Raw genomic sequence first — 15,734 nt, 5'->3', positions numbered from 1 at the left:
AGATACAACGAATGTGTTGGTTCAATGCAGCCACAACGAGATTGTTGCCACGATGCAGCCACAACAGAATGCAGACACAATGAGCTTGCTGCCTCGATGTAGACACAACGAGGTTCTTGCCTCGATGCAGTAACAACAAGATTGTTGTTTCGATGCAGCCACATCGAAGGGGTTGGTTCGATGCAGCCAAAACAAGACAGTTGCTTTGAGGCAACAACGAGTTGTTGCCTTTATGGAGCTACTACGATATTATTGCCCCGATGCAGCCACAAGAAAGTGGTTAGCTCGATGCAGCCATAAGGCGATATTTGCCTCGTTGCAGCCACAGCGAGACAACAAGCCTTTTTCCCCGATGCAGCTACAACGAGATATTTGCCTCTATGCAGTCACACCAAGATTCTTAATTCGATGCAGTTAAAATAAGATTGGTGCGTCGATACAGGGGTTGGCTGGATGTAGCTACAAAGAGATTGTTACATTGATGCCTCTTGTTGCCTCAATGCAGCTACAAAGAGACTGTTGCCTCATAGCAGACACAAGGATTCAGCTACAAAAAAAATTTTGGCTCTATGCAGCTACAACGAGCATGCTGTCTTGATGAATCCTTAAAGATGTTGGTTCGATGCACTCAAAGCAGGACTGTTGCCTCGATGTAGCCACAACAAGGTTGCTGCCCCGAAGCAGCTACAACGAGTTTGTTGCCACAATACAGCCACATCGAAGAGGCTAAAGGGATGCAGCCACAGCGAGAAGGTTGTTTCGATACAGCCACGACGAGATTAATGCATCGATGCAGCCATAATAAGATTGGTGCATTGATGCAGACACAGTGAGATTGTTGCATAGATGCAGCTACAAAGAGAGGATTGGCTCGATGCATCAACAATAATATTGTTGCCTCAGTGCAGCCACAACAAGCACAACAAGAAGTGGTTCTTTCGATGGAGGCACAAAGAAATTGTTGCTTCAATGCAGCCACAACGAACGGGTTGCCTCGATGCATCCTCAAGGAGGAGGTTAGCTCGATGCAGGCACAACCTCGAAAACGGTTACAGCGATATTGTTGCTTGATGCAGCCAAAAAGAGGGTGGTTGCTTCGATGCAGTCACAACGAAAGGGTTGGCTCGAAGCAGCCACAACAACATTGTTGTTGTTTCGATACACAACAACAGCTACAACGAACTTTTTTCCTCTATGCAGCCACAACGAGGGGGTTCACTTGATGCAAGCACAACAAGCTTGCTGCCCCACTGCAGCCACAACGAGTTTGTTGCGTCGATGCACCTACAACGAAGGGACTGACGCGACAACTTCAAGGATATGTTTGCCTCAATACAACCACAACGAAAAGGTTGGCTCGATGCAGCCACGACGAAATTAATGCCTCGATGCAGCCACAATGAGATTGGTGCCTCGATTAAGACACAACGAGGTTGTTGCCTCGATTAAGTCTAAACGAGAGGGTTGGCTCGATGCAACGACAAAGATATTGTTGCTTCGATCCAGATACAACAAGCAACCACAACGCGAATGTTCCCTCAATGCATCCACAATAAGCTTACTGCCTCGATAAAGCCACAAAAAGATTGTTGCCTCGATGCAACCACAACGAAAGTGACGTTATTAAGAGGAACGTATATTATGAGATTTTGTTGTTTTTTTGGTACCAAAACGCCAAAACACATGATTAGCATTCTATATGAAGAAATATAACAACATTACCAAAAACATGTATTTTGAGTGATTACCACAATATTAATGACCGAAACGAGAAAATGCATCCAAAGCACCATGGAAGAAAAAGAAAAAGAAGAAAAAAACAACAATGATAAATAACGTGTAATCTAAGAGTTTTTTGTGTTTGTCAAGTACCGAAACTCTAAAGTGCATGGAAATCATCTTTTATGTTAAAAGAAAACAAGATTTCCAAAAACGTGTCTTTTAAATGCTTTTCTTCTTCTTACATATCAAAAGCTAAAAAGCATGTAGAAATCTGTATTAGAAAAGAAAACAATGTAAATTGTGTCTTTTGAGTATTTTTTATCTTACTTACAAAAACGTTAAAACCAATACTAAACACCTTTCTGGACCTAACAGAATAAGTTTACTGAAAGCGTTTAAACAATGCATAGAAGCCAGAAACAAGGTAAATAGGGTACTAGGATTCATTTTTAGGAGTGTTAAAAGTAGAAGGCCGGAAGTAATATTAAAGTTATACTTGGCGCTGGTCAGACCTCATCTAGACTACGCGGTGCAGTTCTGGTCCCTACATTACAGGAAAGATATAGGCCTATTAGAATCAGTACAGGGGAGAATGACTAAAAGGATACAGGGGATGAGGAGTATCCCTTACGAGACGAGGTTGAAGCTGTTAAATTTACATTCTTTAGAGAGAAGTAGGTTAAGAGGGGACCTGATAGAAGTCTTTAAGTGGTATAAGGGTTATAACAAGGGAGATGTAAGCAAAATTCTTAGGATCAGCAACCAGGGTAGAACAAGAAATAACGGGTTCAAGCTTGAAAAATTTAGGTTTAGGAAGGAGATAGGAAAAAATTGGTTCTCAAATAAAGTGGTAGATGAATGGAACGGACTCAGTAATCATGTAGTTAGTGCTAGGACACTAGAGAGCTTTAAGAGAAGATTAGACAAGTTTATGGATGGGGATAGCAGATGGAAATAGGTAGGTGTGTTTCATACAGGGACTGCCACGTGTAAGCCTGGTCGCTTCTTGCAGCTTCCCTTATTTCTTATGTTCTTATGTTGTTCTTATGTGTGTTTTGATTGTTCTCGATCTTCTGAAGCATTAAAACGCAAAAAAAAAAAAAAAAAAAAAAAACTAAAGAACCCGAGATGGGGTAACAAGACGATGTTACCAGAAAGGTGTCATTTCGGTGTTCATGAGTGTATTTGGCGCCAAAAAAGCTAAATACCATGTAAAGCATTCTATTTGGGAAACCAGTTAACATTAACGAAAACTAATATTTTTGATTGTTATTGAGCTTGTTAGCTACCAAAAAGGCAAAAAAATACATGGCAGGTACCATGGCAGGTACCCAGTATGGGAAACGAAATGATATTAACAAAAACACGTACAAAAACGGTAAAATACATGAATACTACTCAATATGGAGAAACAGAACGACATTACCGAAAACATCTATTATGGGTAATTATCATCATGTTAGGAATAAAAATGACAAAATGCATGGATAGCACCTAATAAGGATATAAAAAAATGCGAAAAACGTGTAATATGGGTGTTTTTGGGCATATCAGGTAATAAAACACTGCAAGCAAAGAAAAAAAAAAACTACAATACCAAAACGTTGTACTGGAAAACACATCTGGAGCAGGAGAACATTAACAAACATGTGTGTTTTGACTGTAGGAAAACGCGAAAATGAAAGCAAAGCACCATATATTGGGTAACAAGACATTACCAAAAACGTGTCATTTGGAGTTTCGTGAATGAATTAGGTATTAAAAAGAACAATATTATCAAAAAAAGTTTGTTTTCAGTGTTTTTGAGCTTGCTAGGTATAACGACGTCAAAATGCCTCGATCCAGCCGCAAAGACAGCCTCAATGCAACCACAACGAGATTATTGCCTCCATGCAGCAACAACGACGTGAATGCCTCGATGCACCCATAAAGAGATTGTTGCCTCTGTGCAGCCACAAAGAGATTGTTGCCTCGATTTGGCTACAACGAAGGGGTTAACTCGACGCAGCCACAAGGAGATAGTTGCCTCAATGCAACAACAATGAGGGGGTTGGGTAGATGAAGCCACAACGAGATTGTTGGCTAAAAGCAGACAAAACGAGCTTGCAACTTCGATGCAGCGACAAAGAGGAGTTGGCTCGATGCAACCACAACGAGATTGTTGCATCGATGCAGCCACAACGAGCTTGGTACCTCGCTGCAGCAACAACGAAATTGATGCCTCGATGTAGCAACAACGGAGTTGCCTAGATGCAGCCACAGCGAGATTGGAACATCGATGTAAACACAACATAATTGTTGCCTCAGTGGAACAAAAACGAGGTTGTTGCCTAGATGCAGCCACAAGGAGATTGGTACCTCAATGTAAACACAACAAGATTGTTGCCTCGATGCAGCCACAACTAAGTTGTTGCCTCGATGTAACCACAAAGAGACTGTTATCTCGATGCAGCTACAACGAATGGGTTGTCTCGACGCAGCCACAAGATTTTTCCCACGATGCAACTACGACGAGAGGGTTGGCTCAATGCAGCCACAAAGAGATTGTTGCCTCGATGCAGCCACAACGAGCTTCCTGCCTCGATGCAGGAACAACCCGTTCGTTGTCTCGATGCAGGCACAAAGAAGGGGTTGGTACGGTACAGCCACAATGAGATTTTAGCCTCGATGCAGCCACAACGAAGTTGTTGCCTCGATGCACCGTGAACAAAAATGTTACTTCGATGCAACCACAAAAATGGGTGTTGTTTTGATGTAGCCAAAACGAGTTTGCTGCCTCGATGCAGCCACAGAAAGATTGTTGCCTCGATATAGCCACAACGAAGAGGTTAATTTGATGAAGCCACAAGAAGATTGTTTCGATTCTTCGATGCAGCCACAACGAGCTTGCTGCCTTGATGCAGCCAGAACGAGATTGTTGCCTCAATGCAGCAACAACGAAAGGGTTGGTTCGATGCAGCCAATACGAGTTTGTTTCATCGATGCAACCACAAGGAGGAGGTTGGCTCGATGCAACAACGAGATTGTTGCCTCAATGCAGCCACAACGAGAATGTTGCGTCGATGCAGCCACAATGAGCTTGCTGCCTCGGTGGAGCCACAGCGAGATTGTTGCCTTGATGCAGCCACAACGAAATGCTTCGTTTGATGCAGCCACAAGGAGATAGTTGCCTCGATGCAGGCAAATGAATTTGCTGCTACGATGCAACCACAACAACAAGATGGTTGGTCTGATGTAGCCACAACGAGATTGTTGGTTCGATGCAGCCAAACAAATTTGTTGCCTCCATGAAGCCACAACAAACTGGTTGGTCTGATGCAACCACATAGAGAGTGTTGCCTTGATGGAGCCACAACAATAGGGTTGGTTCGATGCTGACATAAAAGGATTATTGCCACGATGCAGCCATGACAAGTGGGGTGGCTCAATACGGCTAAAACGAATTTGTTGCCACGAGGAAGGGGTTGAAAACGAGATTGTTGCCTCGATAGAGCCACAAAAAAAAAAGGTTATTTCCATGCAGCCACGATGAGATTAATTCCTCGATGCAGAGGGAACAGGATTGCTTCCTCGATGCAAACACAACGAGATTGTTGCATTGATGCATCCACAACGAGGTTGTTGCCTCGATGCAGCCAGAACGAGGTTGTTGCCTCGATGCAGCCACAACGATAATGTTTCATCGATGCAGCCACAAAGAGGGCGTTAGATGCAGCCATAACGAGACTGAAGCCTCGATACAGCCATAACAAGTTTGCTGCCTTGATGCAGCAACATCGATATTGTTGCCTCGATGCAACCATAACGAAAGGTTTGCCTCGATGCAGTCACATTGTGTTTGTTGGTTCAATGCAGCCACAACGAGATTGCCTCCTCGATGCAGAAACAATGCAGCCACAATGAGATTGTTGCCTCGATGCAGCCACAACTAAGATGTTGCCTCGATATAACCAGAAAGAGATTGTTACCTCGATGTAGTCACAACGAGCTTGCTGCCTCGATGCAGCCACAAAGAGGGGGTTGGATCGATGCAGCCAACAAGGTTGTTGCCTCGATAGAGCCAAAACGAGATTTTTGCCTCAGTGTTGCCACAACGAGACTATTGGCTCGATGAAGTCACAATAAGATTATTACCTCAATGCAGCCACAATGAGATTGTTTCTTTCGATTCAGCCACAATGAGAATTTTGCATCGATGCAGGCAGAACAAGATTGTTGTCTAGATGCCATCACAACGAGATTGTGGTCTTGATGCAGCCATAACAAGGGGGTTAGCTCGATATTGTTGTCTTGATGCAGTTACAACGAGATTATTGCCTCGATGTTGCCCCAAAGAGATTGTTGCCTCGATGCAGCCACAACGAGTTTGTTGCCTCGATGCAGCCACAACGAGCTTGCTGCCTCGATGCAGCCACAACAAGATTGTTGCTTTGATGTAGCCACAGCGAGGGGGGTTGGTTTGGTGGAGCCACAGATTGAGCCACAGATTGAGCCTAGATTGTTGCCTCCATGGAGTGCTTGCTGCCTCGATGCAACTAGAATGAGGCTGTTAACTTGATGCAGCAACAACGAATGTGTTGGGTTAATGCAGCCAGAGCGACAGTTGACTCGATGCAGCCACATCGAACTTTATGCCTCGATGCAACCACAACGAGATTGTGTCTTCGATGCAGCCACAACGAATCTGTTGTTTCGATGCAGCCACAACAAGATTATTCCCTCGATACAGCCAGAACGAAGTGGTTGGCTCAATGCAGCCACAACGAGATTGTTTGTTGCCTCGATGCAGCGAAAACGATATTGTTGCCTCGATGTAAGCAGAACCAGCCAATTTCCTCGATGCAGCTACAACGAGGCAACAAACAATCTCGTTGTGGCTGCATTGAGCCAACCACTTCGTTCTGGCCTCGAATGAGCCATAATGAGGTTTTTGCTTCAATGTAGTCAAAAGGAGATTCTTAATTTGTTGCATTTACAACGAGACTGGTGCTTCGATACAGCCGCAAATAGGTTGTTACCGCGATGCAACCGCAACGACATTGTTACCTCGATGCAGCAAAAACGAGATTGTTGCTCCGATAGTGCTAGTACGATCTTGCCTTGATGAAGCCACAACGAGATTGTTGCCTTGATGCAGCCACAACGAAGGGGCTTTGCTTGATGTAGCCATAAGAAGATTTTATCCCTCGATGCAACCACAACGAGTTTTCTCCCCCCATGCAGCCATAAGGAGATTGTTGCCTCGATGTAACCACACCAAAGGGATTGGTTTGATGCAGCGACAACAAGATTCTTGCCTCGATGCAGCCACAACGAGGGGATTGACTTAATGCATCCACAATGGGATTGTTGCTTCGATGGAGCGAGAGTGAGATTGTTGCCTCGCTGTAGCTGCATCGAGATTTGATGCAACCAAAAAGAACTTCTTGCCTCGATGTAGCCACAACGAGGTTTTCGCCTTGTGTTTGCTTGCGTTGCTTGCATGCATGGAGGCCATGAGCCTCGATGCATCCAAAAAGAGGTGGTTGGCTCGATGGATCCAGAATAAGGTTTTTGCTTTGATGCAGCCACAATGACATTGTTGCCTCAATGCTACGAAAACGAGATTATTGCCCCGATGGGTCCACAACGAGACTGTTTCTTCGATGGAACGAGATTCTTGTCTCGATGCAGCCAAAACAACATTGTTGTATCGATGCAGCCATAACGAGATTATTGCCTCGATGCAGCCACAACGAGACTGTTCCTTCGATGCAGCCACAACGAGATTGTTGCCTCTATGCAGCCATAACGAGGTTGTTGCACTGATGCAGCCACAACGAGGTTGTTGACTTGTAGGAGCCACAACGAAATTGTTGCTTCGATGCAGCCATAAAAAAGTGGTTGGCTCGATGCAGCGAAAACGAGATTGTTGCCTTGATACAACCACAACAAGCTTCCTGCCTCGATGAAGCCACAAAGGTATTGTTGCCTCGATGCAGCCACAACGTAATTGTTGCCTCAAAGCAAGCATAACAAGCCTGTTTCAACGATACAGCCACAAAGAGATTGATCCCTCCTTTCTGCCAAATTATATTTTTGCTTCGATGCAGCTACAACGAGATTTTTTATTCGATGCAATTATAACGAGACTGGTGCTACGATGCAGCTGCAGCAAGGTTGTTCCCCGATGCAGCCACAACGACGGGCTTGGTTCGATACAGGCCCCGATGAAGACACAACGACATTGTTTCCTTGATACAGCAACAACACGGAAGTGTGATCGATGTAGCAACAATGAAATTGTTACCTCCGTACAGCAATAAGGAAAGGGTTAGCTTGTTACAGCCACAACGAGATTTTTGCCTTGATGCAGCCATAACGAGATTGTTACCTCGATGCAGCCACAAGGAGACTGTAGCCTCGATGTAGTAACAACTAGATTGTTGGCTCGATGCAGTTACAAGGAGAGGATTGGTTCGATGCAGCAATAACGATGTTTACCACAACTAGCTTGCGGCTTCGATGCAGATACAAATAGGGAGTTGGATCGATGAAGCTAGAACGTGGTTGCTGCCTCGACGCATTCACAAGATATTATTGCCTCAATACAGCCACAAGGAGATTGTTGCCCCGATCCACATTGTCTGTCTTCGGTGCAGTCACAACGAGATTGTTGCCTCGATGCAGCCTCAATTAGACTATTGCCTCAATCCAGAAACAAAGATACTGTTGCATCGATGCAGCAACAACGAGATTGTTGCCTCAAAGCAGCCAGAACGAGACTGTTGCCTCGATGCAGCCACATCGAATATGGTGGGTCAGTACAGACACGAGAGCCTCAACGAGCTAGCTGCCTCGATACAGCCACAACAAGGGGTTGGCTGGATGCAGCCACAACGAGATTGTTGCTTCGATGCAGCCACAACGAAGTGTTTGGCTAAATGCATCCACGACAATATTGTTGCCTTGATGCAGCCACAACAAGCTTGCTGACTCGATGAAGCCACAACAAAATTTTCGCTCCCATGCAGCCACAACGAAGGGGTTGGTTCGATATAGGCACAAAGATATTGTTGCCTTGATGCAAACAAAACGAGCTTCTTGCCTCGATGAAGCTAGAACGATATTGTTGCCTTGATGCAACCATAATGAGATTAGCCCATTTACGCCGCTTGTTGCGTCAACACAACGTGAAACAAGCTACAAAATAATGTTGAGCTACACCGAGAAGACGGCATGCTGTATCCTGTAGCTGCTTCCGATGCCAGTAGACACCCAGAACTTCTAGTGGAAGGTTCATATGATGTCACACGTCTCATCATTTGAGGGGAAAAGCAAGTGAAAGGAGCTCCACTTTCTGAAATTCAACGTCTTCATAAAAAAAAGAGGTGAGTAAGGAAAATTATCATCGAGTATTTGTTCATATCTATTTCATAAGGATCTTCTGTGTTTCTTTTCATGACAGAACCCTTTTGAGCCATATTTTATTTGATAGTATGCTGATAGCAGTTGTGTAAAAACTTTATAAAGAAAAAGTTGCGCTAACGCAACCATCGGCACAGGCCTCTTCATTGAAGTAGTTATTTTGTAACGCATATATATATATATATATATATATATATATATATATATATATATATATATATATATATATATATATATATATATATATATATATATATATGTGTACAATTAGCTTATTGCTGACTCCATGCGCCGGGATCGCTTTGATGAGATCATGAAGTATTTTCAAGCTTCCCAAAAATGACAAGTATGGCAAAGTTTCTCCCCTCATGGAAATCCTGAATGACAACTTCCTCAAGTACGGGGAAGTATTTGAGCCAAGAAATATATGATACCTTATTTTGGTCGGTATCCCACAAAACAGTTCATCAGAGGAAAGCCTGTGGGATGGGGTTATAAAGCATGGGTTGCAGCTGATCCAAATGCTTATGTTTTTGATATATCTGTTTACCAAGGCAAAGATGGTGCTAAGGATAAGGCTAATGCATCTTATGGACTTGGTGGAAAAGTTGTACTTGATATTTTGGATGTGATAGAAAAATATTATCCAACAAAGAAGTTATCCCTTTACTTTGATATATATATATATATATATATATATATATATATATATATATATATATATATATATATATATATATATATATATATATATATATATATTTTTTTTTTTTTTTTTTTTTTTTTTGCGCATAAAATTGCAGTGAATGAATATATCTGTGTAGCCTAACCTGTTTGTTGAAAGCATACATATCGTCTACGAACATTTTACGATATATAATTTCCCTTTTTTTCAGAAAAATGAATTTGAACGACATCTTAGACGAGCTAGAGAGACCTACTATGTCTGACGAGAGTGAAGTTGGTGATGAAGATGAATCCAGTGGAATGGTAAAACAAACTGAAACATATGACGTTTACATCATGCCTGCAAATGATGGTGCTGTGACGGATGAAGATTCTGGCGAAGAAGAAAGCGTGGATATCCCTAATCTTCCCGGTACACAACTAACTGCTTTTGCAGTGTTAGATTCCTCAGAGTCGCAAGATGATGCAGATGAAAATGTTGAAAGACAAGCATCCCAGAAAAAGAAAGCACAGGATCTCCCAGAAAAGACAAATGTTCCATGTTACCCATATAAACCAACAATTGCTGATATTCCACATAAGCTTAGTGAGACCCTTGAGCTTTTCTTGGATGTATTAGCTATTGATCACTGTAAACTATGCTGTACAGAACAGTAAACATTCATTTACGTTAACAAGTGATGAAATGAAAACCTTCATAGGAATTTTGTTAGTGTCAGGCTACTGTTGCGTTCCACGTCGCAGACTCTATTGGCAGAGACAACCAGATGTGTACAATTAGCTTATTGCTGACTCCATGCGCCGGGATCGCTTTGATGAGATCATGAAGTATTTTCAAGCTTCCCAAAAATGACAAGTATGGCAAAGTTTCTCCCCTCATGGAAATCCTGAATGACAACTTCCTCAAGTACGGGGAAGTATTTGAGCCAAGAAATATATGATACCTTATTTTGGTCGGTATCCCACAAAACAGTTCATCAGAGGAAAGCCTGTGGGATGGGGTTATAAAGCATGGGTTGCAGCTGATCCAAATGCTTATGTTTTTGATATATCTGTTTACCAAGGCAAAGATGGTGCTAAGGATAAGGCTAATGCATCTTATGGACTTGGTGGAAAAGTTGTACTTGATATTTTGGATGTGATAGAAAAATATTATCCAACAAAGAAGTTATCCCTTTACTTTGATAACTTCTTTACATCCCTCAAACTTGTAGAAAAAAAATCAAGAGCATGGCTCATGATTCTACTGGCACACTAAGAAAAAACCGAATCGAAAAATGCCCATTTACAAATCCTGCTAAGTTTATGAAATTACCTAGGGGATCTGAAGAACATTTTTGTGATGCTGAATCAGGGATAATTGCAGCACGCTGGCAAGATAATGGCATTGTTACCATTGCATCATCTGAGTATGGAGTATCACCAGTAGTGAAGGCTGAACGCTATGTTGCTTCTCAGAAGATACGTGCTGCTGCTACTGAATGGCTACAGAATCACGGCAAAAAGCCAAGTAATCTAGGAAGATCACGATCAGTTCTCAGTGTTGCAGGTGTATCTCCACAAATGCGCTATGATAATGTAGGGCATCACATCGTAAAATCGGATCCCCCAAAACGCTGTCGTTGCAGGTTGTGTAACAATCAGACTGTATTTATATGCCAGAAATGTAAAGTATACCTGCATCAAAAGTGTTCAGTGCAGTACCATACCATGTAGGCCAGGAGAATACTGTGAAAATGTATGTAAGGTAGATTGTACTATTTCTTTATCAAGATTTATTTTTTTTTTATTATCACATGCACCACATTTCCCCACTTCGAGAACTGTATTTTTTGGTTTTCTTTCATTTGTAATCAAGAAATTCAAGGTTTCCTTTTTTAGTCAGGAAATTCTAATTATGTATCAAAAGTGAATTTCATATGGCATTTTTTAAATTCTTCCAAGCTAAAAATCTTATCCTAGTCGGCTCCTTTAGTTTTTCATATGAAGAAGAGCAAATTTGCTTCCCATCATGCTCATATATATGTATGTATGTATGTTTCTTTTTTTCTGATGGTTCTCCTTGTGTGCCGATAGTTGCGTTTACGCAACATGTATTGCGGTCGAAACGCTGCTCGTTGCGTTTACGCAACAACACATTTCCGTCAATAAAATGAGAGCCATTGTACATATGGAGTATTTTTCATCATATGTCTGCTGGTTAGGTTTACATTATGCATATATCAAAGCCGCAACATCAAATTCTTACTTCCATTTTTTTTTCGGCTTAAATGGGTTAATGTCTCGATGCAGCCACATTCTTAATTCAATGCAGTTATAACGATATTGGTGTTTTGATGCAGCCATAACGATTGTTTCCGCGATTGTTTCCACAACATGATTGTTCCGTCATATACATCATTAAAGAGGGGGTTGGCTCCATGCAGCCACAATGAGGTTGTCGCCTCGATGCAAACACAATAAGCTTGCTGTTTTGAAGCAACCACAACGAATTTTTTGCCTTCACGCAGCCACAAGGAGGGGGTTAAGTCTTTGCAGCCACAACAAGCTTGCCTACAACCACAAATATGGGATTGGCTCGATTCAGACACAACGAGGTTGTTGCCTCGATGAAGACACAATAAGCTTGCTGCCTCTATGTAGACACAACGAGATTCTTGCCTCGATGCAGTTACAACCAGTTTGCTGTCTTGATGCAGCCACAAAGAGATTGTTACCTCGATGAATTTGCGAATGAGTTTGCTTGATGCATCCAGAACGAGAATGTTGCCTCGATGCAAAAAAAAAAAAAAAAAAAAACGAAGGGGTTTGCTCGATGTTGACACACAGACACAATGTTTTTGTTGCCTCGATGCAGCCATAACGAGGTTGTTGCCTCGATGCAGACACAACGAATGTGTTGGTTCAATACAGCCACAACGAGATTGTTGCCACGATGCAGCCACAACAAGATGCAGACATAATGAGCTTGCTGCCTCGATGTAGACACAACGAGGTTCTTGCCTCGATGAAGTAACAAGATTGTTGTTTCGATGCAGCCACATCGAAGGGGTTGGTTCGATGCAGCCAAAACAAGACAGTTCCTTCGAGGCAACCACAACGAGGTTGTTGCCTTTATGTAGCTACTACGAGATTATTGCCCCGATGCAGCCACAACAAAGTGGTTGGCTCGATGCAGCCATAAGGAGATTGTTGCCTCGTTGCAACCACAGCAAGAATGTTGCCTCGATGCAAGCACAACAAGCCTACTTCCCCGATGCAGGTACAACGAGATTTTGCATCGATGCAGCCTAAATGAGACATTTGCCTCTATGCAGTCACACCAAGATTCTTAATTCGATGCAGTTACAACGAGATTGGTGCGTCGATACAGGGGTTGGCTGGATGTAGCCACAAAGAGATTGTTACATTGATGCCTCTACAATGAGCTTGTTGCCTCGATGCAACTACAAAGAGACTGTTGCCTCAAAGCAGCCACATGGATTCAGCTACAAAAATTTTTTTGGCTCTATGCAGCCACAACGAGCATGCTGTCTTGATGAATCCTTAAAGATGTTGGTTCGATGCAGTCAAAGCAGGTCTGTTGCCTCGATGTAGCCAATACAAGTTTGCTGCTCCGATGCAGCTACAACGAGTTTGTTGCCACAATACAGCTCCATCGAAAGGGCTAAAGCGATGCAGCCTCAAAGAGAAGGTTGTTTCGATACAGCCATGACGAGATTAATGCATCGATGCAGCAGCCATAACAAGATTGGTGCATTGATGCAGACATAGCGAGATTGTTACATCAATGCAGCTACAACGAGGGGATTGGCTCGATGCTTGATGCGCGTGATGATGATCACTTGATGCACCCACAACAAGCTTGCTGCCCCATAGCAGCCACAACGAGTTTATTGCGTCGATGCACCTACAACGAAGGGATTGACGCGACAGCCTCAAGGATATGTTTGCCTCGATATAACCACAACGAGAAGGTTGACTCGATGCAGCCACGACGAGATTAATGCCTCGATGCAGCTACAATGAGATTGGTGCCTCGATTCAGATACAACGAGATTGTTGCCTCGATTAAGTCAAAACGAGAGAGTTGGCTCGATGCAACGACAAATATATTGTTGCTTCGATCCAGACACAACGAGCTGCATTAATACAATGCATTGCTGCATTGATGCAATCACAACGAGATTGTTGCATCGATGCAGTCACAACAAAAGGGTTGGCTCGATGCAGCCATAAGGAGAGGGTTGGCTCAAAATAGCCGAAATGAAATTGTTGCCTCAAAGCAGCCACAACGAGCTTGATGCCTTGATACAGCGAAAAAGAATGCGGTTGCAACCACAACGCGAATGTTCCCTCAATGCATCCACAATAAGCTTGCTGTCTCAATAAATCCACAAAAAGATTGTTGCCTCAATGCAACCACAACCAAAGTGACGTTATTAACAGAAACGTATATTATGAGATTTTTTTTTGTTTGTTTGGTACCAACAAAAGGGTTGGCTCGATGCAGCCATAACGAGGGGGTTGGCTCAAAATAGCCAAAATGAAATTGTTGCCTCAAAGCAGCCACAACGAGCTTGATGCCTTGATGCAGCGAAAAAGAGTGCGGTTGCAACCACAACGCGAATGTTCCCTCATTGCATCCACAATAAGCTTGCTGTCTCGATAAATCCACAAAAAGATTGTTGCCTCGATGCAACCACAACGAAAGTGACGTTATTAACAGGAACGTATATTATGAGATTTTTTTGTTTGTTTGGTACCAAAACGCCAAAACATATGAATAGCATTCTATATGAAAAATTATAACAACATTACCAAAAACATGTATTTTGAGTGATTACCAAAATATTAGTGACCAAAACGAGAAAATGCACCCTGGAAGAAGAAAAAGAAAAAAAAAGAACAATGATAAATAACGTGTAATCTAAGAGTACCGAAACTCTAAAGTGCATGGAAATCATCTTTTATGTTAAAAGAAAACAAATTACCAAAAATATGTCTATTGAGTGCTTTTCTTCTTCTTACATACCAAAAGCTAAAAAGCATGTAAAATTCTGTATTAGAAAAGAAAAAAAATGTAAATCGTGTCTTTTGAGTATCTTACTTACAAAAACGTTAAAACCAATACTAAACACCTTTCTGGACCTAACAGAATGACTTTACCGTGTGTTTTGAGTGTTCTTGATCTTCTCAAGCATTAAAAAAAAAAAACACGTAAAGAACCCGAGATAGTGTAACAAAACGATGTTACCAGGAAGGTGTCATTTGGGTGTTTATGAGTGTATTTGGCGCCAAAAAGCTAAATACCATGTAAAGCACTCTATATGGGAAACCAATTAACATTAACGAAATTTTTTATTGTTACTGAGCTCGTTAGCTACCAAAACGGCAAAAAAAATACATGGCAGGTATCCAGTATGGGAAACGAAATGATATTAACAAAAACATGTATAATGAGTATTGTTCAGCTTCTTAGGTATAAAAACGGTAAAATACATGAATAGCACTCAATATGGAGAAACAGAAAGACATTACCAAAAGCATCTATTATGAGTAATTACCACCATGTTAGGAACAAAAATGACAAAAATGCATGGATAGCACCTAATAAGGATATAAAAAAATTTAAAAAACGTGTAATATGGGTGTTTTTGGGATTATCAGGTAATGAAACACTGCAAGCAAAGAAAAAAAAAATACAATACCAAAACGTTGTTTCGAGTATTTTTTTTTTGAGTTTTTACGTACCGAAACCTTGAAAAAAAAAACCCTGTACAGGAAAACACAACTTCATCAAAATTATATTTCTAGATTGTTTTTGAGCTTCTTACGTACTAAAACATTCAAAAGCGTAAAAAAAACACACCTTTTTCTAGAGCAAGAGAACATTAACAAACATGTGTGTTTTCAAT

General features: G+C 41.8%; 1 protein-coding gene across 1 annotated transcript; it reads left to right on the top strand.

The window, feature by feature from the left end:
* The first annotated feature begins 11,046 nt into the window (after positions 1–11,046).
* Positions 11,047–13,823, top strand: LOC135107220 (piggyBac transposable element-derived protein 2-like). The gene is made up of 2 exons (XM_064016888.1): positions 11,047–11,399; positions 13,613–13,823. The coding sequence occupies exons 1-2, from the start codon at positions 11,047–11,049 to the stop codon at positions 13,821–13,823; spliced, it is 564 nt and encodes a 187-aa protein (XP_063872958.1).
* The last annotated feature ends 1,911 nt before the right edge of the window (positions 13,824–15,734 follow it).

The sequence above is a fragment of the Scylla paramamosain genome, chromosome 2, assembly GCF_035594125.1.
Source record: "Scylla paramamosain isolate STU-SP2022 chromosome 2, ASM3559412v1, whole genome shotgun sequence".
Taxonomy (NCBI): domain Eukaryota; kingdom Metazoa; phylum Arthropoda; class Malacostraca; order Decapoda; family Portunidae; genus Scylla; species Scylla paramamosain.
The sequence above is the reverse complement of the archived record's forward strand: the minus strand, read 5'-3'. Positions and strand labels throughout refer to the sequence as shown.